Here is a 23,105-nt window from a genome sequence, read left to right as displayed (position 1 = left end):
TAGTTGGAGTATCCATTAGTCAACAATAAAAAAAAAAAGACCTTTTTAATTCCGTGAGTGTGGACACATGAACCTACCCCAAGTTCCATACAGTTTGCGTGCTATCTTGAGGCAGATTTTACAATATGTGAAGACTTTATCTCCTGCACTTTACTTGATCTCAGGAACAAAGTAGTGTTAAAAGAGCTGTTAAAATGTGATCTTCCTAAACAGATGTATTTCAGCTAGATCAGAAAAAAAGTTTGTGTTCCACTTTCCAGATTGACAAGGTATTACAGAAGATTTTTTTGAGTTCAGAACCATCAGTCAGGCATGACAGATCCTAAAATACCACACAGGCTCCAGCCTTTTATGTATTATGAACAGTATGTGCTAGACTTAGCCAAGATAAACTTTCTAAAAAGATTGGGAAAAATAGTCTCTCAGCCTGTGATTTATTACAAAGAATACTCATTTGAATACAAGTCCTATTTATATTCTCTAATTTAACTATTTCAGTTTCTAATATGACATGGCAGTAGCTGCAACGACCACATTTACGTGTTTCAGTATATTGCATATTCATACATTCCACCCTTTTATATCTTTCGAAGACAGTCTTCATATTAATTCCCATTTTGAAAACAAAAATGGGTGCTTTACCTACTATTTCTTCTATTGCAGGGTCTACTCTAAGAACATTCCAGTATTTATTAAGAATACATTTTATGCACTTGGCCTGGGGGGTATACTCTAGAATAGAGTAGAGGGAATTGTAATACCCACCATATAATATATATTGCAGTATGTACAGGCTGTAACAGTTTCTATATAGGAAAAACAGAACAGATGTTTAAGAAAATAATCTACGACCACCTCTATGCTATAAAGAAAAAAGATAGTACAAATGCATTGTACAGGCATGTGGCTGATAAGGACAACAGTCACAAATTTAAATTTGCCATATTAGAAAAAGTTAAAGTGGACAATAGAGTTGGTAACATTAAAGCTATTTTATTGGGGAAGGAAGTTAGATGGCAAATATTTACAGATGCTGCTACCCCGCCAGGCTTAAATGAATATATTAATATTAAGCCCTTATTATTATAAAATTATAGTGGTTTCAACGGATTGACAATACATACATTGTATATATTAATTATTGACATTATCGTATTTTCTACCATTTTTAGATATTTTTATGTACTTACTTTTATGTGTTTATATTTATGAATTTATTATATCTAGATATACATTATGGTAAGAGATGTATTAGGATGTAGGATTTCACGTTTTAATTAATTTTTAATCAATATTTATATTTATACATTTTTTTTCAATATTTTAATATGCTAGCATCAATTTATCTATGATAATTGGTATGAATGTATATTTATCCCCATAGAGAGTTATCAGTTCCCCTATGCATGCATTCTGGAGTATGGACAGTTATTTAGTAGTTTTTTTAGCAATCTTTGTAGTAATTAATTTAGTAACTTATTAATATTTTACTATGCTGGTATACATTAATATTTATTATGGCTTAGTTTCCTACATGATAGTATGATGTATGAGAGTCAGTAATGAATTAGAGGTTGTATTAATTGGTACACAAAGTTTAGGAATATGTAGTACTGACAATTCTATGTTTTTTTATTTCATTTTTATTTTCATTATTTAGAGTGGTATTTATGTATTGAGTTGGTATATGGTTCTTTAAATTATAAATGAGGCTGAATTTTTGGCGCCAAAAAACTGATAAATTAGTTAAGAAACTTGTGTAGTTGATTCTGATGAAATCCACATTTTAGGTGGAAGAAAGCGCTAAATCCGTCATTTATAGTTGTTTGTACTTTGCCCGTTTCTTTGTAATAAATCGCAGGCTGTATTATAGCTGTGTGTGACTGCATTTCTCAGACGTTTTTAGTGTTGGATTTTACTTCCTTGTTGCTGTTTTTCAACACTATTATTGGTCTTTTTATTCTCTTTCACATTCACCATTATTCTGAACTGTTGATCCCAAGTACTTAAACTCGTCCACCTTTACCAACTCTACTCCCTGCATCCTCAAGATTCCTCTACCCTCCCTCTCATTTACACACATATATTCTGTCTTAGCCCTGCTGACCTTCATTCCTCTGCTCTCTAGAGCATATCTCCACCTCTCCAGTCTCTCCTCAACCTGATTCCTACTCTCACTACAGATCACAGTGTCATCTGCAAATATCATAGTCCATGGGGCCTCCTGTCTGATCTCATCTGTCAACCTGTCCATCACCACTACAAATAAGAAAGGACTCAGAGCTGATCCTTGATGTAATCTCACCTCCACCTTAAACGGATCTGTCACTCCCACTGCAGTCCTCACCACTGTCACACTACCCTCGTACATATCCTGTACCACTCATACATACTTCTCTGCCACTCCCGACTTCCTCATACAATACCACAACTCTTCTCTAGGCACCCTGTCATATGCTTTCTCCAAGTCTACAAAGACGCAATGCAACTCCTTCTGACCTTCTCTGTATTTCTCCAGTAACACTCTCAGTGCAAACATTGCATCTGTAGTGCTCTTTCCTGGCATGAAACCATACTGCTGATCACTAATCATCCCCTCCCTTCTTAACATAGCTTCTACTACTCCCTCCCATAACTTCAAGCTGTGACTGATCAATTTTATCCCTCTGTAGTTACTGCAGCTCTGCACATCACCCTTATTCTTAAAGATAGGTACCAAAACACTTTTTCTCCACTCCTCAGGCATCCTCTGACTTTCCAAAATTTCATGAAACAATCTAGTTAAAAATTCCACTGCCATTTCTCCTAAGCACCTCCATGCTTCCATTGGGATGTCATCTGGGCCAACAGCCTTTCCATTCTTCATCCTCTTCATAGCTGTCCTTACTTCCTCCTTGCTAATCTGTTTGACTTCCTGATTCACTATCCCCAAATCATCCAACCTTCTCTCTCTCATTCTCTTCATTCATCAGCCTCTCAAAATACTCTTTCCATCTACTCAACACACACTCCTCTCTTGTGAGTACCTTTCCCTCACTATCCTTTATCACCCTTACTTGCTGCACATCTTTCCCAGCTCTGTCTAGCCAATCGGTACAGGTCCTTTTCTCCCTCTTTAGTGTCCAATCTCTCATACAACTCTCCATACGCCTTATCCTTAGCTTTCACCACCTCTGTGTTTGCCATGCGCCTCATCTCCTTATACTCATGTCAACTTTATTCATCTCTTTGACAATCCCACTTCTTCTTTGCCAGTCTCTTCCTCTGTATACTCTCCTGTACTTCCTCATTCCACCACCAGGTCTCCTTGTCCTCCTTCCTCTATCCAGATGTCACACCAAGCACCTTTCTAGCAGTTTCCCTTACTAGTTCTGCTGTAGTTACCCAGCTATTCGGTAACTCTCCACTGCCTCCCAGTGCCTGTCTTAACTCTTCCCTAAACTCCACGTCACAATCACCCTTTTTTAACTTCCACCATTTAATCCTTGGCACTGATTTCACACTCCTCCTCCTCTTCTTGATCGCCAACGTCATCCTACAGACCACCATTCTATGCTGCTTAACTACACTTTCCCCTGCCACCACTTTACAGTCTCCAATCTCCTTCAGACTGGCCCTCCTACATAGGATATAATCCACCTGTGTGCATCTTCCTCCACTCTTGTACATCACCCTATGCTCCTCCTTCTTCTTAAAGTACGTATTCACCACAGCCATGTCCATCCTTTTCGCAAAATCCACAATCATCTGACCTTCTGCATTCCTCTCCTTAACACCATACCTACCCATCACTTCCTCATCCCCTCTGTTTACTTCACCAACATGCCCATTAAAGTCCGCTCCAATCACTAGTCTCTCACCCTTGGGTACACTCACCAAAACTTCATCCAACTCACTCCAAAATTTTTCTTTCTCATCCATCGCACACCCAACTTGTGGAGCATATGCACTAACAACATTCATCATTACACCATCAATTTCGAGCTTCATAAACATCACTCTGTCAGACACACATTTCACGTCTAAAACACTCTTGGCATAGTGTTCCTTTAGTATAACACCTACCCCATTTCTCCTGCCATCCACACCATGAAAGAACAATTTGAACCCGTTTCCTAAACACTTGGCCTTACTTCCCTTCCATCTGGTCTCTTGCACGCACAATATAACAACCTTCCTTCTCTCCATCATATCAGCTAGCTCTCTTCCTATACCAGTCATACTGCCAACATTCAAAGTTCCTACCCTCACTGCTAGACTCCTAACCTTCCTCCTCTCTTCCTGCTTTCGGGCATGCCTTCGCCCTCCTCTTCTCCTTTGGCCAACATTAGCCCAATTTTCACCAGCACCCTGTTGGCTAACAGTATTGGTGGCGGTCGTTGTTAACCCGGGCCTCGACCGATCCGGTATGGAAATATGAAATTTTCGCGCCATAAGTTATGTGGCAGAATTTTTATGCTGGATGCCCTTCCTGACACAACCCTCCCCATTTATCCGGGCTTGGGACTGGCACAAAGAAATGCACTGGCTTGTGCATCCCCAGTGGCTGGGTTATGCACTTTCTAGCTTTTGGGAAGTTTCTAAGCTACCTCTGATTTATAACACATCATCTCTGGTGCATATACATTTCAGTCTTTCTTTACTTCGATGATTTTTCTTCAGGAGCATAAAAAGTAGTTAACTAGTGACTCACTGAAACACCACTATTCAGCAACTTCTCTGTTGAGTTGGCGGAGTCATGCAGAACCCTCCCCACTGCCCCACTCAGGAAGTATAATGAGCCCAAGGTGCTGTGAATGAGGCTAGCTTGTATTTACCTGTGGAGGTTGTGTCAGCATCTTACCCTACATGGGTGCCCTGGGGGGTTCATTTGCTCGGTGTGTTTCTCTTGCTTACAAAATTTTCATTAAAATTTGGAATAGGTTTGGTGTATCATGTTTCACTGGTCTGCTTTTTGATCATTTGTAGGAGTCCATTGGCTCATGTAGCCATCACCAGAAGCTATCAAGAAGAGAAAAATGAAGCCGTGTGGGTTTTGTGTAGAGAACTTGAGGCTTCTTTGAATTCTGACAAGTCTTGACTTTGCCTCTTCAAAGAGCTAGAGGCCATTAATCACTTAACCTCGGGTGAGAAATATTCTGTGATAATATAAGTCCACTTAACTGGTAAGACTAATCACATTTTCTCTGAGGATTAGCAAGAAAATGCCGCCTCTAGATAGTGAGATAAAACAGAGAACTTTCTTCATGCATGTCAGAATTTACATTTCTTTGCAGACAAGCCTTCAGCTGGACATTCAGTGGAAACACTGTACTTTTAGAATAGCTCTTCTAGAAACTTTACTCTACCTGTAATTTTCCACTGTTGTTTCTTGGATATCCTTGGTGTGTTGGCTTTTTCCTGTACCCAAGGTTGTTTATAAACTTGCAGGTACTTTTCTGCTTTCAGACCTGGCTTTCCTGATCTGTAGAGCAGCAACATGACATTCTCTAGCATATGAGCAGCAAGGAGGAACAAATGGTGACTGTTTGATATTCCAAGACTAGTTAATGTGATTCTTGGAATAAAGAGATTGAATGACTGAAAATAAGTCCAAGGTTGTTGGTTTTCAGAGTATTCCCTTTTCTTCAAGGTATGGCAGTTTCACAGATGGCGTATTTAGAAGTTAAAAAATTGTGCTTGGCTTGCTTGCCCACCCCTGTGGAGTTGCAGGAGCAAGTCAGCTGCAAAAAACAACTTTAATGAAGCACAGCAATGTTTGGTATTTTTTCATGTTCATAATATTGTTCACTGCTACAGTTGCCTTAGCTGTATGGATTATATCCTGTCAAGGATATAACAGATGGCCAGCTTCCAAAGCTTCAGGGCACCTTCCACATACCTAAATTGTCAGTCAGCTTGAGATGAGCTGACTGAAAAGACAGATTTGAGCACCAAGCCCTTCAGAGCTTTCCTGTTGTAGAAGAGAATGCTCCTCTGTGGGACTTTTGAGGATCAACAGTCTGCTTGTTCTGTTCCTTTGTTGGGTAGATAAGTTGGAGAAAAACCTTCCACATTTAAAAAATTGTTTGCTTTGTTTTTATTGTGCTTTCCTGTTTAGGAAGTTATTTTTAAAATGCCCATGCCTGCCTTTTTAGTCAGCTCAGCTTAAGCTGACAGAATTTGGGTGTGTGGAGGGTGCCCTGAAGCTTTGGAGGTTGTCTGGCTGTTATATCCTTGGCAAGATATAACTCATGTAGCGAAGGCTACTGCATCAGTGACACAGCATTTACTGTTATGGTAAGTTTACTTACACAACTGTACTTTCTCCTTTTTTCATGTTTGTTTTTTTTTTTCTGTAATTCCAAAGCTTACAATTACAAGTCTCAAAATTACAGTAGGCTGCCAGAACAAAATCATTTATGGTCCTGTCAAAAGATGATGATGGATTAATCAGTGGGTGTAAAATCACAATCTCCACATCATAGTAGCCCACCCATGTTTTACTCTCATCTTCCAGCTGTTCAGTGGAGTGGTGAAAAGGAAGGGCTTTATCTGCTGGCGCAATAAATGCTTTTGATTTAATAGCCTCTGAAAACATTTAATCCCCTAACCTTTATCACAAATATAGATGTAGTTGCAACAAAGCAGGAACTGTTCACCTGATTACAGATTGGAAATGGATGCTATGACTTTGATGAACACGTTTTACTTAAGAGGTACTCCATAGAGTAACCTTTTTCGCTTTACTGACCAATGATAGGCTCTTAAAAATGTTCCTCCTCCTCCCATTAAGAAGGAGAATGAAATTCTGTAGACTTAACTTGAGTATGCAACTTTATTGCATTGGTTTCCTACTTGTTATTGCTTGGTTCCTCTTTCTGTCACCAAAAAGAAGTGGGTTGCTTTAAGCGTATTTTACAGTTACTTCTCTGCATCTAAAAAAATGTTTTTGTTTTTATTGTATGTACCTGTTTTTACAGAGCGATGTATGCATTGAGACAATATGTAGGGTTCAACAAGAATCTTGTCAGATATTTGGACTCCTTAGCTAGTGTTGTGTTCTGTTAGAATGATGGAATTCTTACTGTGGGCAGAGCACTGTACCTAGGGCTGCCTTCCTGGATTTAACTCTCACTTATCCTGCTTCTGTCTTAAAAAGCCCATTTCAAAGAAATGTTTGGTACAGGCCTTCATTTGACAGCACAAATCTGCCAAGCATCACAGCAAGTAGAAGACCTTTATTTCATAAAGTGCCATCTCTCTTTCTCTCCAACTCCTCTTTCAAGCCAACTTTTGTCCAGTGACTTGAGGTTTGTGACTTGAGTGGCTATCTTTCTGGTTGTGCTTACCTCTGCCAAGATGATTTTTCAGCCACTGGTGTTGTGTCTTTCCAAAAGAAGAAAAAATGTTTATTATAAATTATCCCATGCTTTGTGAGCAAGGTGGTATTTGTATATAAATCAGTCCAGTTTACTTCATGGTTTTCTTCTTGACTATAATTAACATAGAACATGTTCACTAAATTGATACCTACCAGCTTGAAATGTATTCACTCTGCTGATTTAAAGGAAACTTTGCCAAATATGAGTAAAATTTTAACTTTGTAGAACAGAAGCAGTTGCAGTGTATTTCTGTTTCTGCTTATAATGTGTTAGGATGTTGCCTTTAAAGCATGAGAAACTTAAATGTAAGGGAGAAAAAAAGGAACTATAGTTTCTACTCAAAAGTAAATAAATGAGATTTGGCCGAGTCTTCTGAAGGGGCTGGTTATGATTCTTGGGCGTTTGCATTTCAGTTAGGCCATTACCTCTTCAAATACTGGAGGAAGGTTTGTCTTCTAGTTTGAGTGGTGAAGCTAGCTTCTTAAATCCATATATAACTATTATTTGAAGGAGTCTGTGGGAAAGTATTGCTGAACTAGGCTGTTTCTGCTAAAGATTTGCAGATCTAAGACTCACACACTAGATAATTATGAAGTTGTAGATAGAAGATATCCTACATAAGCTGTCTGCCCCAAATGAAACAAACTTTGTTCCTCTTCTTATTTACCACAGCTGATCCATCTGTTTAACCATTGTAATGTACCTGCTGTTGTGATGAGGGAGTGAAGACTGCACTACAAAACTATTTTTTTTTCTAGAGCAAAGATGTCCAACACGTGGATGCCCAGAGACTAGATAGTTTTTTCTCAGACATCCATGCCGCCTTTATTTTCATGTTGTAAATGCATTGCACAGTAATATTTTGATCATGTGCAGAAGAAAAAAACCTAAACCTCTTGCTGTTCACTAATTCATTCCTTTTCTTCTTAGATAAAATGGCTGTTGAACCTGACACTGAGCAGACAGATGCTGTAGTCTAGGGGAACACTGCCTGAAGATAAAGTAACAATGTTATAAGATTTTTTAGGGGGGGGGGGTTATCTCGGCCTTTAAGTATAAGACCCATAATGCACAGTGCTAACTAGAAGTCGTAAACAGAAAACCTTAGAAATAAAATAGCTGACATTTCAGTAAGGAAAATTGATCAGATTGACAAAAACAGTATGTGAGCACTTTGTTGAATTATATACAGTCACAGTACTCTTTACTACAATTAACTGGATTGTGCCACTGGGCAGTGGAATTGAAGTGTTCCCTTTTTCCCTTTTCTTCATTACAATGCAATCATTTAGGTTTAGAGTTGCTTTTTGGAGCTAAATATTCAGAAAAGCACAACTTTTGTTGTAACTCAACTGAATATAGATAAACCAACAGAAACAGCAGAAAAAAGTAGGCTTCTATATGATTAAGATTGAAAGTGACACTTAATGCTTGCTTTGTGGCAACTACACCTACATTTGTAATGAAGGCACGGGATTAAATCTTCTCAGAGGCTGTTAACTCATTACAGCCGAGTGACGCCTCCAGGTGCATTTGCATTTAACTCCTACTGACACCTCTAGGCGTCAAGTGTTGCTTGTTCATTTTTGCATCAGTAATTCCAAAACTATGCTATGTACAAGGTTGTAAAAGATTTCATCTTAAAGCTTACTCAATGCAAACTCAATATTAATTAATTAATATTAATTAATTAATTAATGCATTAATATTTGACCTCTGTTTAGTGCAGGTAAAGAGATATTAACTGTTGTTTTTATGGTATTAATTTATATAGATATACTTTTCACATTTTTGTAACTATCTCAACAACAAAGTAACACAGACAGAACTCCTTAGCCTCATATGAAAGCACTCAGCTAGGTGAATAAAATGCTGCTGATGGTTAGTATCGAACCCAAAAGACCAAAACACAAAAATAGCGAAGCCACGGCATATCGATTTTTTTTTCCCAGGGAAAGAAATCGGTGGGCCATTTTTGGGGCTTTGCTATTTCCTCCACTGTGGTGCGATCTCAGAGTTCGTATATTTAAGTAGGGGGACATGGGGGGCACAAGTCCCCCACTTTAATTTTAGTTTGTTTTTTGTTTTTTTTTTTTGTTAGGGAAGAGTGTTTTTTTCCCTGGGAAAAAAGTTGCAGTTCTGTGTGTTCGTTATTGTGCAGTTTCGGACTTTTGGGTTCGATATTACATCGTTCGAGCTTATACAAATTCGACGATGTGATATAGATCCGCTGCTGGCAGTGTGTGTGTGTAACTTGAGTGGTTGCTGAGATATCATAAGTTGTTTACAAAATATTACAAACATAATTGTTACTGTGTTTATTATGACTTATAAAATTCGGTTTGACTGAGAACCTAAAGAATACTACCACTATAAAAAGTTTGTGCTGAAGGCTGTGCATTTATACTTCTTTCATAACCACTAAGGTTACAGAGATATGAACATTTGTTTGACAGAATCAAATTATGCTCACACATTTCAAAAGGCTTAGGCTTTGTCCATTGGAAGTTACAGTGCAATCTTCCTGAGCTCCTTCAAAACCATTAAGTGCACCAGTGGATAAAAACATTCCTTTTCACCACTCCACAGTAGAATATTGCAACAGCTGGAAGATGTGGGTAAAACATGAAAAATGTACAACAAATATTCCATGCAAAACTGTAGAAGTAAAGCAAGAGTTATCAGTTTAAAAATGACCCTGTTACTGAAAGTAGACCAGACAGCAGTGGTAGTAAAGCAAAAGATGAGCTGTGGCATTCATAGATATTGTAGGTGTGATGGAGGTTTACAGTGGTTATACAGTATCAGTAATACACCAAGAGACTGCATCCTAGCAAGACTTAAATATGTGTGTTGTAATGAGACATGGAGCAAGCAGTACATCATTTTACTAAAGACTTGAGCATATATAAGGCATGATATGCAGTTCACAGAGGCTGAGGTGGTGGTCATGAAGACCCAAAAAGGATCTCACTACTGAGTCTGCAGTAACTACTAACAGTCGTGGATGTCAGACTGCTGCCCATCCGGAAAACCAACTATGATTTGTATAACATTACAGTAGCTTTGGGGTGTAGTCTGACACTAGATATGTTTAAAGTTGCAGATAGAAAATCTTCCAACCAAGGCACCAGTCCCAAATGCCTGGAAAAGTCTTAGTTCCTGTTTCTGTTATAGTATGCCTTTAAGTATGTAGGAAGCAGATTCTTCTGCACTGCAGAAATCCATTGCAGCATCAGCATCCAGCACAGCAGTTTGCTGTCTTTAGGCCTGTATATGGAAATGAGAGCTACAGATCATATGGTATATGTGTGCAGAACCACCAGTAGTATCTCTGAGCTGTTGTAGCACCTTCTGCAGGCATTCATACAGTTGGGACCAAATCGTCCGCAGAGGGAATAAGATGAGCAACACCACATTACTTCATGAGTGGTAGCACTCTTATGTGTATACCAGAACAGGAGCACAGTGGAGCAAGTCTGCTAGATATGGAGAGCTTTATGACTAATGACACAGCCAGCTGTATAAAGCTTATCACAACCTGTACATATACTGACCTTTGTGGACAACCCTTCCTAACCCAACTTCCCCTAGCCATCTTCACACAAGAGTGTTGCTGAATCTGACATGGATGTTCCTGCAGATATATAACTTGCAAAAAATTCTATGAAGTGATGATATGGAAAGGAGGTTCTTCTGACACATATAGGCAACAGGAATGCATATATTGAGATCTGTGTTATGGCTTAGATATTCACTACGGTAGCATATGAAAGGAGAGCAAGGTATATACACGTTAGCATATTAGAATGTGCACCATGTGCAATAATAAAAATGTAAAATAAAGAGGTTACAGAGTTCCACGACATATTTACCTTTTATTAAACAAAAAGAAGCAAGCGCTTTCGCGATCTACCCAGATCGCTTCTTCAGACTGTATTACAATGTCAGGCTAACTAACCAAGCATTTTAAAGCTTTAACTGTTAGCACATTGCAGTTAATTAATCACAATTACCTTATTAAAGGTATATAAATAATTAACATAAAATTCCTTTCAGTAAAAGTTTTTAAAAACAACTCTTCTTGTTTAACCTTTAGCATTACATTGTATTAGGTTCTATCTTAATCTTGTACGTATGAAAACAAAATATATAGTGTCATACATAAAAATATAAAAAACATATAAAAAAAATATATATATATATGTAGAAAATATATAACATTAGATGCATGTTTATGAAAAATTAATAAAGCTTGCCTATAAAGTGCATGTATATTCATATTATTGTAATAAAACATTCTAGCAAAGTCTTGACCATCTTGACAGACAAAAATTAAATAATTTAGTGTATACTTGAATTCAACTTGGAAAAATATATAGACCTTGGGGCAAGGGCAACATACTGCATAATAAATAAAGCATGGATATATTTAAATAAATTCATACAAAGGCATCAGCATCTGTTTAATGCTTCAGATGTCGAGCCTTTAGGAAGGGTTTAAGTGATACTGCATCATTTATACCTGGATGTTTATCAGCATTCAGTTTTATTATCCACTTTTGTTCAGATTCTTCCATTCTATTTTTATATCACCTCCTCTTAAGCCTTCCTTAACTACCTCAAGCACAAAAAATTTAAAGTTATGATCTTTGCCTTCTTTTTGAATATGTTTGGCTAGAGCATTAATTTCTTTACCTGTAGCAATGTCTCTAGTATGTTCTAAAGTTCGTTCTTTTAACATCCTATTTGTTTTACGTATATAATATGCTTTACATATCTGACAAAAACTGAAGTATACTATGTTATTAGTTCTACAATCTGCATATATATTTGCTTCTGTTCTGAATTTATTAACTGGATGAAAAAAAGTAGTACAAGAAAAAATGTATCTGCATGCTGTACATTTTCTACAGGGGTTAAGTACCTTTCCTCTGTGATGTAACCTCATGTATAATATTATGTGGTTTGTAACATAGCTGCCTTTTTAAAGACTTTTTGTTGAAGGAAAAGTGTTAGTTAGCCTGACATTGTAATACAGTCTGAAGAAGCGATCTGGATTGATTGGGAAAGTGCTTACTTCTTTTTGTTTAATAAAAGGTAAATCTGTCATGGAGCTCTGTAACCTCTTTATTTTACATTTTGGTACTTTGTGTCGTTAACAGAGTGAACTCAGTACTCGGTCCATTTTTTCAAATTGATGTGCAATAATAACCAGTATATTTTTTAGTAGCACACCATATCTTTCTGTGTGTATTGCAGTAAATCTTCACATTTTTTGCAATGCACTAGTTGACCTGGGCGGTGCTGCGGTAGCGTTGTTGCCTCACAGTAAGACACTGTCTGGTTCAATTCTCAGCTAGAGCGTCTTCTGCTTGGAGACATGCGTGAATTGACGTACCGTCATTGAAGGTTGTGTGTCAGGCCTGGCAAGCCGGTACGTAAAAATCAACTGCCAATCATTAGTGGACCGGAGTTCCGCTGTGGCGACCCCTAACTGGGAAAAGCCGAAAGACACAAACAAACTAGTTGACCTGGGCTTACCCATTCACATCAGTGCAGAATCTATCATGTCTGTACATTGTCCTCCTGGATAGATGTGCCCCTAGTCTAAGATAAGCAGTCTGCACTGTGTATCCAAGCTGTGGGCAGTCTTTGTCCTTTCCTACTGTATTCGTTAGCAGATGTATTGTTTGCAGTGCATTGTTATTGTGATTGCACAGACTGCTATTTTTGCACCCTGCCTTGAGATGCCTCCCCATCACCTTAGCTTTTGATCTTTCACCTCTCAGTGCAGCACAGATGTGGATGGTGTACTTGTTCAGTATCAGTACTTCATACCAGTTTCTCATCAGTGTACTGTCAAGAGAGTAAGTGCACTTTTATGTCTTCTGAATCATTTGCTTGTTAGTTGCGCAAACTGTGCAACCTTTGTTCTTCATTAGAGTGCAGCACAGGAGCTATGTTTGAATTAAACTTCCAGTCAAAAACTGCAGCAGACATGGTGGAGCAGAAGACATTAACAGCTGCGTAGAGCTTGCTTCTAGATAGGTCCTATAATGCCCAAAATGGGGGTTATGTCCATCACATTTTGTTCCCTATCCAAACCCATGCAGACAGCAACATCTGTTGGTTTAAAGCATCTTACTACTTTCTCTGCTTTTTTTTTGTCTGGGAAGTTTGTACAAGGATTAAGGTTCTAAGCGATTAACAAGTGGCTTTTCTGTGGTCCTTGATTTGATTCCATCAGCCTAATTTACATAACTGTGAGCAAGTCACTTAACCGGACAGTACTCCTGGGCTGAGCCTTTGGGATCCAGAGTTCTGTACCAGTTAGCCAAAGCAAATCTGTATAAATGTGTGTGTGTGTGTGTGTGTGTGTGTGTGTGTGTGTGTGTGTGTGTGTGTGTGTGTATATATATATATATATATATATATATATATATATATATATATATATATATATATATATATAAACAGCTGAGTGGCTTGTTAGACTGAGGCCATTCATCTTAACTGTGTTTCTGGATACTGTGCTATCTTTATATGACACAGTGTCTACTGATTCAAATTCTCTGCACCATGTACACCATATTTCCTATCTCATGGATCACGCACAGAAAGTTTCTGTCTAGTTGATACACAAGTGAACAGAGCAGCTGAAATGCAAAATCATATTTCTGATGCATTCTGTCGCAATATAGTTTAAAATAAAAAATAGAGATGCTGTGACACGGACCAAATCAGCAAATGAATGTGATCTCTTCAGATGCACAGAAAGCATTTGACATTCATACAGTGAAAGTCCAGAAAACATTAGGTACTCAGGCCATTATATGTAAGGAGCATTATGTTTGTCTGTGTTTTCATGATGCACTTGAAAATATATAAGAACAAATGTAATCATTCATAAAATCTTAGGTGCATGATATTTGTAATTATGTGGAACTATTTAGTTTTATTTACTTAAGTTCCATTCATTACAATACCAAGTGTTAAGACTGTCTCATATCTGTTTTGCATTTGTGTATGTGTCATGGATGCCCCCATTGTATGTTTGTCTGTCAGATATTTAGCAGGTGTGTTTGTGTAGTCTGAATATATTGTTACTGATTTCCTTAACAAATGTAGACAATTTAAAGCATAGTATTCTGTCTGCCTTCCATAATTTATACATTGCAGAAATGTGAATGGTGTCTGTACTGCAGATGGTGACTGCAGATGGTGACTGTGCTGTCCCTAAACTCTTTAGGGGAGCTGGTTGATAAACTGTTCATGTGAAGAGGTGAAAGAGACATGGCACTTCAGAGTGGAGTTGTGCTTCAGTGCTGTACACCATTAGATCTTCTACAAAAAGGGATGAAGGGAACATAGCAAAACAATCATTAAACTGTCATTCACTGCAAAAATGAATGCTTTAGTAAAAATGTAAATTTTTTGCAGTGACTAGTGTTCTGAGTATGTAGTAATGCACACTGCTTGAATTCCTTTTGATTTTGATGGCTTAGCATAAGAAATTGTGATTGTAGGTTTCCTTACATACATTAAAATGTAGTTGTGGGCAGAAATTGTTGGAGCTGTACCAGTACTGAGCTGTTTCTAACACCAGTAAAGAAAACATTTATTTCTTGTGTCAGCAGAACTGTAAAACACTTGAAAGCTGTTCAAAGGCTAAGATTAAGAGCAGTATACACTTACACTTTCTCAAAGAAATAAAATGGTTGTTCTTTGTTTTCTCAGGAGCTGACAGGAAAACTGCCAAAGGAGTATCCCTTAGACCCTGGAGAGCAGCCGCCTACTGTGAGAAGAAGAATAGGTACTTCCTTTAAACTGGATGAGCAAAAACTCTTACTCAAGGGAGAGGTGAGGACTCGCAGTATTTAGTATTACTTATGAATTTCTAAGTGTGCCTGGCAAGTTACATTGCATAGTACAAGGAGCTTGGAAAAGAAAATGAATTGCAAGCAGTAATACACACAGTAAGGGTAAACATTGCTGGTGTTTCAGAAATATGAGCTAATGATAAGAAAGGGTAGAATATTAAAGAGCTAAGATATACTTTGTTAGGAATAATAGGATAGGGAGAAATAGACGGGATGTAGCAGTTTATGTAAGAGAATGCTCAAAATATGATGCAAGTAAACATGAAAGTTGTCAGGGTGTGGAGAAGGACAATGATCTTTGTATGAGTGGATATAATACAACTGTTGTAACAATTAAGGTACAAGACAGAGAAAATGAGTGGATTGGAGTTAACACTGCCAGACTGATGGTCAAATCAAGGGAGGAGGCCTTGATGTTTCAAAAGACAACTGAAAAATGGGTTATGTGAAGTAGAATGGTTACACTTTCTTGTCTAGACTTGAGTGATTCTGTACTTGAGGGTAGAAACAGGGAGAGAGTGCAATTTTGGGTGCAGATTCTTAATAAGAATAGCAACTGCCATACAGAGTATTGTATTCATAAAGTAGCCGAAAGTGTTCTAAGAACTATGTCAACACAAGAATGGAGAAAGGAGATTTTGCCAATAAGGATGACTGCAAGTAGGGGTACAGAGAATAGGCAAGAGAGGGGTGGAATTTACTGGAGAAAACTAGCAAAGGAACCAATGTATTGAGAGCAAATAACTAGCGAGGTAAAAGTAATAGAGTGGGATGAGGCCAAGAAGACATTTGAAATTCAGGGTAAAGACTGCCTTCCCTATCAGGGATTGATATCAGTGTAGGCAGAGAGAAAGGGATAGGGGAATCCAAAGTCTGGTGGAGATTTTACTGGAGTCTAGACCTGAAGTTGCTGTTAAAAAGGGATAGATTAGTAGGGCATATAAAATATTGCAGGATATTTATAAGAATCAATCAGAGGAGGTTAGAAACGATTGGCAAGGGAGATCAGATAAGCAATTTACAAGGGAACAATGCAAGGACATACTTATGACTCCTCCTATACTCGGTCTCATATAGACTGCTCAGAGGGGACCTCTGTCTGGCATTTAAAGCCATCTCAGACCCGCCCTACTGGAAATGCTGCATATCCACAAATCAAACACCACACGTGTCACACACACTCGGGACCTAAACTTAGCCTGTGATATTAATAGGACCTGCTGGTGGGACAGATGTGTGTCCCAGAGAATCCCTCATTTGTGGAATAGGCTCCCTCTCCATGTTAAGCAGAGTACTTCTCTGGCCCTGTTCAAGCATAACCTGGATGACTGGATGGATAATAGGTGGTATTCTAGGAGTATATTTTCTATGTCCCTGTTTGACGGGGAGGATAGGTACTGACCTTGGAAACATGGGCCCAGAACTTTGACTCGGCTTGGAAAGGCCTCATGGCCAGTAGCCTAGTAACTTCCTATGATCCTAAGCATGCAACAAACTCTAGACAGTTTAGGATTTTTGCTTAGAATTATTTGCATATGTATTTTATATCCTAAACAAACCCCAACTAATTTTTCCTCAGATATATGGCAGATTTTGGAGATGTGATAGGGAATTAAGCGGTAACTGGGAACAAAAAGTATAATGAGCTGGCAGCTTTTTAAAAATTCCCTACAGAGTATTCTGTCATAAATACTGGGTTAGAAAAAGGAAGGAGCAAATTACAGAGACGTGAATGGAAATTGTGAGACCAATACATGCAGAGTAATGTTCAGGAGGAAAAGGTGAGGTTTAAGGGAAGGCAGGAAATGAGCAGTTTATGTAATGTTAGACAGATGATAGTCATAAAAAAGTACATATGTGATGTATAATTTATGTAAGTCGAAATATGTTTGCCTACATCTTAAGTAATAATTTAATAGTATTTAAAAAGGGTAGAACAGGAAAAAATGATTGAATGCTTGGAAGAGTTTTTTTTCTTTCATGCAGGAATATACTAGAAAGGAAAAATATTCTAGACGGTGTATTATAATTTTTGAAAGGGTCATAGATATTTGGATACAATAGCATTTAGAGAAAAGTTATCATGCCACTTTGTGGCTTAAACAGAAAGGAAAGCATGAAATAATTAACTGACTCATTTTCTTAAAAGGATTAGCATCTTCAGGTAACACTATTTCAAACAGAAAGTAATAAGCTTGCTACGTGCAGAGCTTTTGGGAGGGGGTGAGGTGAATGAAGTTTATGCAACCTTCGGCACCAGTTTTATTTGGGCATCCCTGCCCACACTCCAGTCTGCCTTGTAACTTGTATTTTCTAATGTAACCAGTCAGTTTTTAGCTGGAATGTTTGTTTTGCGCCAAAAATGGGTTCATCCCTTTTAATTTGTTGCCACATTTGACATTTTAGTTGTTTCAGTCTTCTTTGTTTACCTTTGTACTGCAACACTAATGATGTAAAGTAGAATTAATCATTTGTTGTCTTATGTTTTGGGATACTTCATGCAGTCTGTCTTAGTTTGGTGTTCTAATGGCTTTGTGTTTAATTTGGGTTTATACTGTGTGTCTGTGTACTAGATTTGTGGCAGATCAACAATCACTATCAATTTGAAGTCTAAAGGAGGACTTGCAACCAGTGGTGTATATAGTATATTTGACACCCTCCCCAATCCGCAGAGAATTTTTTTCTACCACCTCATCCTCGGTGACAATTGCTTTTAGTAATAATGATGAAATGAAATGAAATGATAGCCAGAAAGGAGCAAGCAAGAACCAGTGATCAATTCCCCAAAAGACTGTTCTGCAGAAAGTCTTATCCCAAACAAATAACTAGTGTCAGAGTCATGAACTAAAGATAGATGTCAAAAATTTATTATCATCTCCTTTGTAAAGTTGAGTATGACATTGAAAACATACCCCTAAGAGCTGACCCAGTAGTTCTGGATTTGGTAACTTATGTGGACAGTTGACTCCAAATTCTATTAGGAACAGCTCAAACACAAGCAAACATAGGGACATTCTGCAAAATGTTGAACAGTCTCAACTTGGTTTTACAAGTACAGCACCCAGAGAGAGAGCGTAAAGACTGCAGCATATTTCATGCAAATGCACACTAGTCATGTAAAGGCAGACTACAAACTCAGCAAACAATATGAGAGTTGCTTGCCTACCAAACATATTAAAATTGGGGAATGTTTCAAATACGTTTCATACAATATTCCATTTTATTTCATACGAATGCACACTAGCCATTAATGGCCACCTTTAAACCGAGTACCAGTTATTTCATCAACAACACAACTAGCTTACCCCCTCCCAAGAAAAAAAACATAAATATTCCAATTTATTTTTCACAAATGGCCGCTAACCATCCCTTAATACCAAACTTTAAGGTGCGCACACTAGCCAGCCTTTAAAATTATATGAAAAGGACAGAGTTAAGGCCCACCCCCCCCCCTTAAAGAAAGCATAGATATTCAGATTTATTCATACAAATGCACCTTAAGGGTGGAATTTAAACCGACCAAGTGAAAAGGACAAGTTACATTCATCCACAGCACAGCTGACAATTCCCCCACAACACCCCGACAAAAAAGGATAAAAATATACAAATTTATTAGCAGAAATATTAATTTGCCAGGCTTAGTGGTGTAAATGAAGCTGAGCAAATGAAAGGGCAAGTTACTTTAAGCCGCAGCTCAGCTACCTACCCCCCCCCCCACCCAACCAAAAGAAAAAGAGGGCAGAAGAGTACATTATAATAATAAAAAAAAACTTGGATATCCATTTTCAAAATATTTAAACAAATGTGTGAATATACACACACAGATGCTAAACTTTAAAATATTTAGACAAATGCAAACACATTCACACACTAGCCTAGCCACCAACCCCCTCCCCTTTCCAAAAATCAGAAAGAAAATCTGGTTATATTCCATTAAACAAAATGCTTACCTTCAGTCCAGTAGTCCACAATGTCCTCTGGCTGATTCACTTGCTGATTAATCCAATTCACCAGGTTCAATTAAACAAACAAAAAAAAAACACCTTTTCCCACTGCAAAACTCTGTACTGCATTGTACTGCTGTACAACTAGAAGTCTGCTGTTAATTTTAAAGATAACCACAGTTCTTGCACCTTTGTAAATAGTTGCTTTTGTTATTTTTTTTGATATTCCGTATTCATTGTTTTGTTTGTTTAATCATCTAATTAATTCATATATTGTGTATGTTAAATTTCTGTTATTTATTTAAAAAATTTTAATAAAAACATTTAGGTAGAAAAAAAAATAACCAGTGATCTGAAGTAGTTAACTTCATTTGTGCAGCAACCTATGGGAATCGGATCCTCCCCTACCCATAATCCCCTGCCAACCCTGACTGACCTCAGATCTAGTTTGCCGCGGTTTACTTCAGCAGCTTGATCCCGAGTTCCAGGCGTTTCATCACTTTTGTGAGAAAAAATTTAACCTTTTCTTAAACTTTTGGTGTGAGTGTGTTCAGGTCCCTTTTCTAATTTTAAAAACTCTCTTAGTTTATTTTATATTTTTCATATTTAACCTCCCCCTTCCTTCATGATTCCGTCAGGGGTGTGTGTGTGTGTGTGTGTGTGTGTGTGTGTGTGTGTGTGTGTGTGTGTGTGTGTGTGTGTGTGTGGTTTTACCTTTTAGTTAATATGTCTGAGGCCCCAAAGCTGATTTTTTCTAAGTGCACCGAGTGTGGCTATAAGCTGTCCCCAGCGGATGGCCACACTCTGTGTGTGTTGTGCCTTGGGGTTGAGCACCTGTCTTCTGGTTGTACCATTTGTGCGGCGTTCAACCCCAGGGCACTCAAGGACCGGAGGTCTAAGCTGATTCTGGCGGGTCTTCTGCCCCCGGACTCGGCTTCTACCTCCGGTCCTCCTGTGGCTCCTGCTGCGGGGGCTGCCACTCCTGCTTCCCTCCCCCCAGCTGGGACTCAACCTCCTGCCTTTGGCCCGGAGGAGAGGGAGTCTAGGAAAGAAAAAAGGAGTGAGAAACACCACAATCGGCAGGCCGAGGCCTCTGCTTTGGCCCCCCCGGCTAAGCGGTTTTCTCCCTCCAGCATTCTGGGTCTCCTCCTTCTCGGATTCGGTCCCCGTGCTTTTCACTGGGTCCTGAGGTGGAGGAGACCCGATCTCCTTCGAGGTCATCGAGGCGACACTCCCGCCCCACCTCGGTGGCCTCGTCGAGATCGACCCGAAGTCTCACGGATGCAGATTTGGACCGGGTGATGAGAAGATTCCTCCAGGCCCTACTGCAGATGGGAGTGCTCCTGCCTCCCCCCCCCCCCCTCTGGGGGGGAGCTCGACCCCCTTCTTTGCCCCGATAGCTCCTTCTCCGTCACATTTCCCGGGTTCGGAGTCTTCGGAGCCGGGCAGCCTTGGAGCCGGGGGTGTGTTGGCACCGATAGTCTTGGGTACTTCGGCGCCAACACTTCCCTCGAGTTTGTCGGGTCCATTTTCTTCTTCAGATCCAAGCTCTCGGAGCCGAGGGCTGAGCTTCGGATCCGGGGGTATCGGTATACCTTCGGCTCCATCCAGGTCGGAGCATACTGGTCCATTGGATCCGATCGCTTCAGCACCGGCCCCGATCCATCCATCGGATCCGAGCAAGGGTCTGCTTTCGGATCCCAGAGAGAGCAGCTCTCCCTCGGCATTCGACGTGGTGGAGAGGGCCCTGTCGAGACAATCCAGGTCCCCGGCCCTTGCCACGACTCCACCCTGCACTCCTCCTCTGTTGGGTCCGACTTCCATCACCCAGCCCCAGGGACAGCCTGCTTTGACGTCCCAGGTATTTCCATTGGAACAAGACATGGCTGGTGAGACCTCCTCGGACAGCCCCCTCAAGGAGGTTCCTCACAAGCAAAGATGCAAAAGGAGGCACCTGAACTCCCCCGAATCCTTGACTGAGGACACTGATTTGGAGGAAGGGGAAGGCTCCCCAAGATCAACCCCCGAAGATGTCCCATTTGGTGACATCATGGAGATGCTTAGAATAGGGGGGGGGTGGTCTACCCCAAAGCCTACCTCGGACGAATCCATGTTCCTGGAGGCGTTTGAAGCAGGCTCTTGGGTGTCCCCTCCGGCCGACACCCTGTTAGACTTGATTACTACCAGGGCGTGGAAGGAGCTGGACACTGTGGAGCCAGTCCCCAAGCGCCCGGACAAGATTCTTAGGCTACCCTCTGACAAGTCCCACTGGAGTAAGGGTCCCCCTGTAGATGCCATGTTGGTGGCGGCGGCCACCAAGAGGGAACTAGCTCAGGGGAGTCCCTCGGTTCATCCCCCGAGCAAGGAGTCTCAGTCGATGGACCGCCTAGGGAAGCAGGTGTTTAGTTCGGCTACCTTCTCTGTGAGGTCTCTGAACTACTTGGCACATGTGCTTCGACTGCAGCGGGACCTTATCAAAGAGTACGCTGCGTCGCCCCCCCCCCCCCCCCCCGAGTCCATGTCAGCGGACAAGCAATTGCACTCCACCCGGATGGCCACTCTACGATCCATATCTAACACCTCTATGCGGCTACTATCCCATGCCACGGAAGGAGCCACTAGAGCCAGCGGAGTGGGCCTCGTTAAGAGACGTCAGGCCTGGTTCTGTCGCTGTGATTTAGCGGAACCCTTTAAGGTGTCTTTCACTAATGCCCCTTTCGATGGTTCTGCCCTTTTCGGCAAAACCGTGCGAGATACCTTGGTCCAGAGCGAAAAGGATGGGAAGACGTTGTCTGCCATCAGAGTCCGCTTCTCCGCTACCCAGAGGTCCTTCTCCAAGAACCAAAAGGGTCAGAAGAAGATGTGGTTCTGGAAGTCGCAACAGTCCCGTCCCGCTCCAGACTCCCAGCCCTTCCGCGGCAAGGTGGACGCCGCCCTAAAGGCAGAGGGGGCCCACGGAACTTTGAATCCAGAGAACCCTTCTTGGACCAACCCACGCAACACCCCTGAGGGGTTGCCCGACTGCTCCACTCTGGAAGTAGGTCTAGGAGCTAGCGATGAGATGATTGTTTAATTGGAGCAGTTTGACATAAAATGGGAATGGCTGGTGGCTTATGTTATTCCTTCAAGGCTGTTTGCCGAGGTACCAGGAGAACCATTAAAAGTTGGAGTTTGTTTCCAGTGACTGCCTCCTGAGTGTATTTTTTGGATTACATCCACCAGTACCAGTCAATATGGATGGCAGCGGTGGTGCAGCGGTTACCATTGTTGCCTCACAGCAGAAGATTCTATGATTTGATTCTTGGCTGGGATGCCTTCTATGCGGAGTCTGCATTCCTCTCTGCAGTCATGTGGGTTTCCTCCGGGTGCTCTGGTTTCCTCCCACATTACCAAGACATGCAGTAGGTGGATTGGACACTTTAAATTGGCCGTAGGTGCGAGTGTGTGTGCAGGTTAGTGGTACAGATGAACTACTGCGGCAGGGCTAGCCAGATGTTTAAACATTGGCTCGAGATGATTGTCACTGTTGAAAGTGACACACCGACCCCATGCACAAAATGGGAAAAAGGGATTGATGATGGATGGATACACAATCTCTGCAGAAGTAAAAGTCATGTAAATAATTATACATTAAATAGATCTGTAACTAATGACGAAGTTGCTGCTAGCATTCAACTTTATATTTCAGTGTTTTATCTACAAATTCATGCCTGCTGCCCTTGAACAATAAATTGCCTATGTTGCAGTAAAAAAAAAATTTGGTAAGCTGGTAATGCAATAGGGAATGGACGGCAACCTGGCAACAAGTTCATAATTACTAGTAATCTCGTCTAAAGATGGGCATACTCGGGACTGCAGCACCCCTCCCCCTGCCCAGCAAAGTATAACACAGTTATCAGCAATCCAAAGGCAGT

At 40.2% G+C, this 23,105-nt stretch overlaps 1 protein-coding gene across 4 annotated transcripts in view; it reads left to right on the top strand.

Moving 5' to 3' along the window:
* FRMD4A (FERM domain containing 4A) overlaps positions 1–23,105 on the top strand; it is a 1,911,200-nt gene that overhangs the window by 1,677,614 nt on the left and 210,481 nt on the right. For all 4 annotated transcript variants that reach the window (XM_044087941.1, XM_044087942.1, XM_044087944.1 and 1 more), the window contains exon 16: positions 15,105–15,227. In XM_044087941.1, the coding sequence (XP_043943876.1) occupies positions 15,105–15,227 (123 nt within the window). The remainder of the gene's footprint in view (positions 1–15,104; positions 15,228–23,105) is intronic.

This window comes from Protopterus annectens, chromosome 11.part0 (genome assembly GCF_019279795.1).
Source record: "Protopterus annectens isolate FY-2018-M chromosome 11.part0, PAN1.0, whole genome shotgun sequence".
NCBI lineage: Eukaryota > Metazoa > Chordata > Ceratodontiformes > Protopteridae > Protopterus > Protopterus annectens.
The sequence above is the reverse complement of the archived record's forward strand: the minus strand, read 5'-3'. Positions and strand labels throughout refer to the sequence as shown.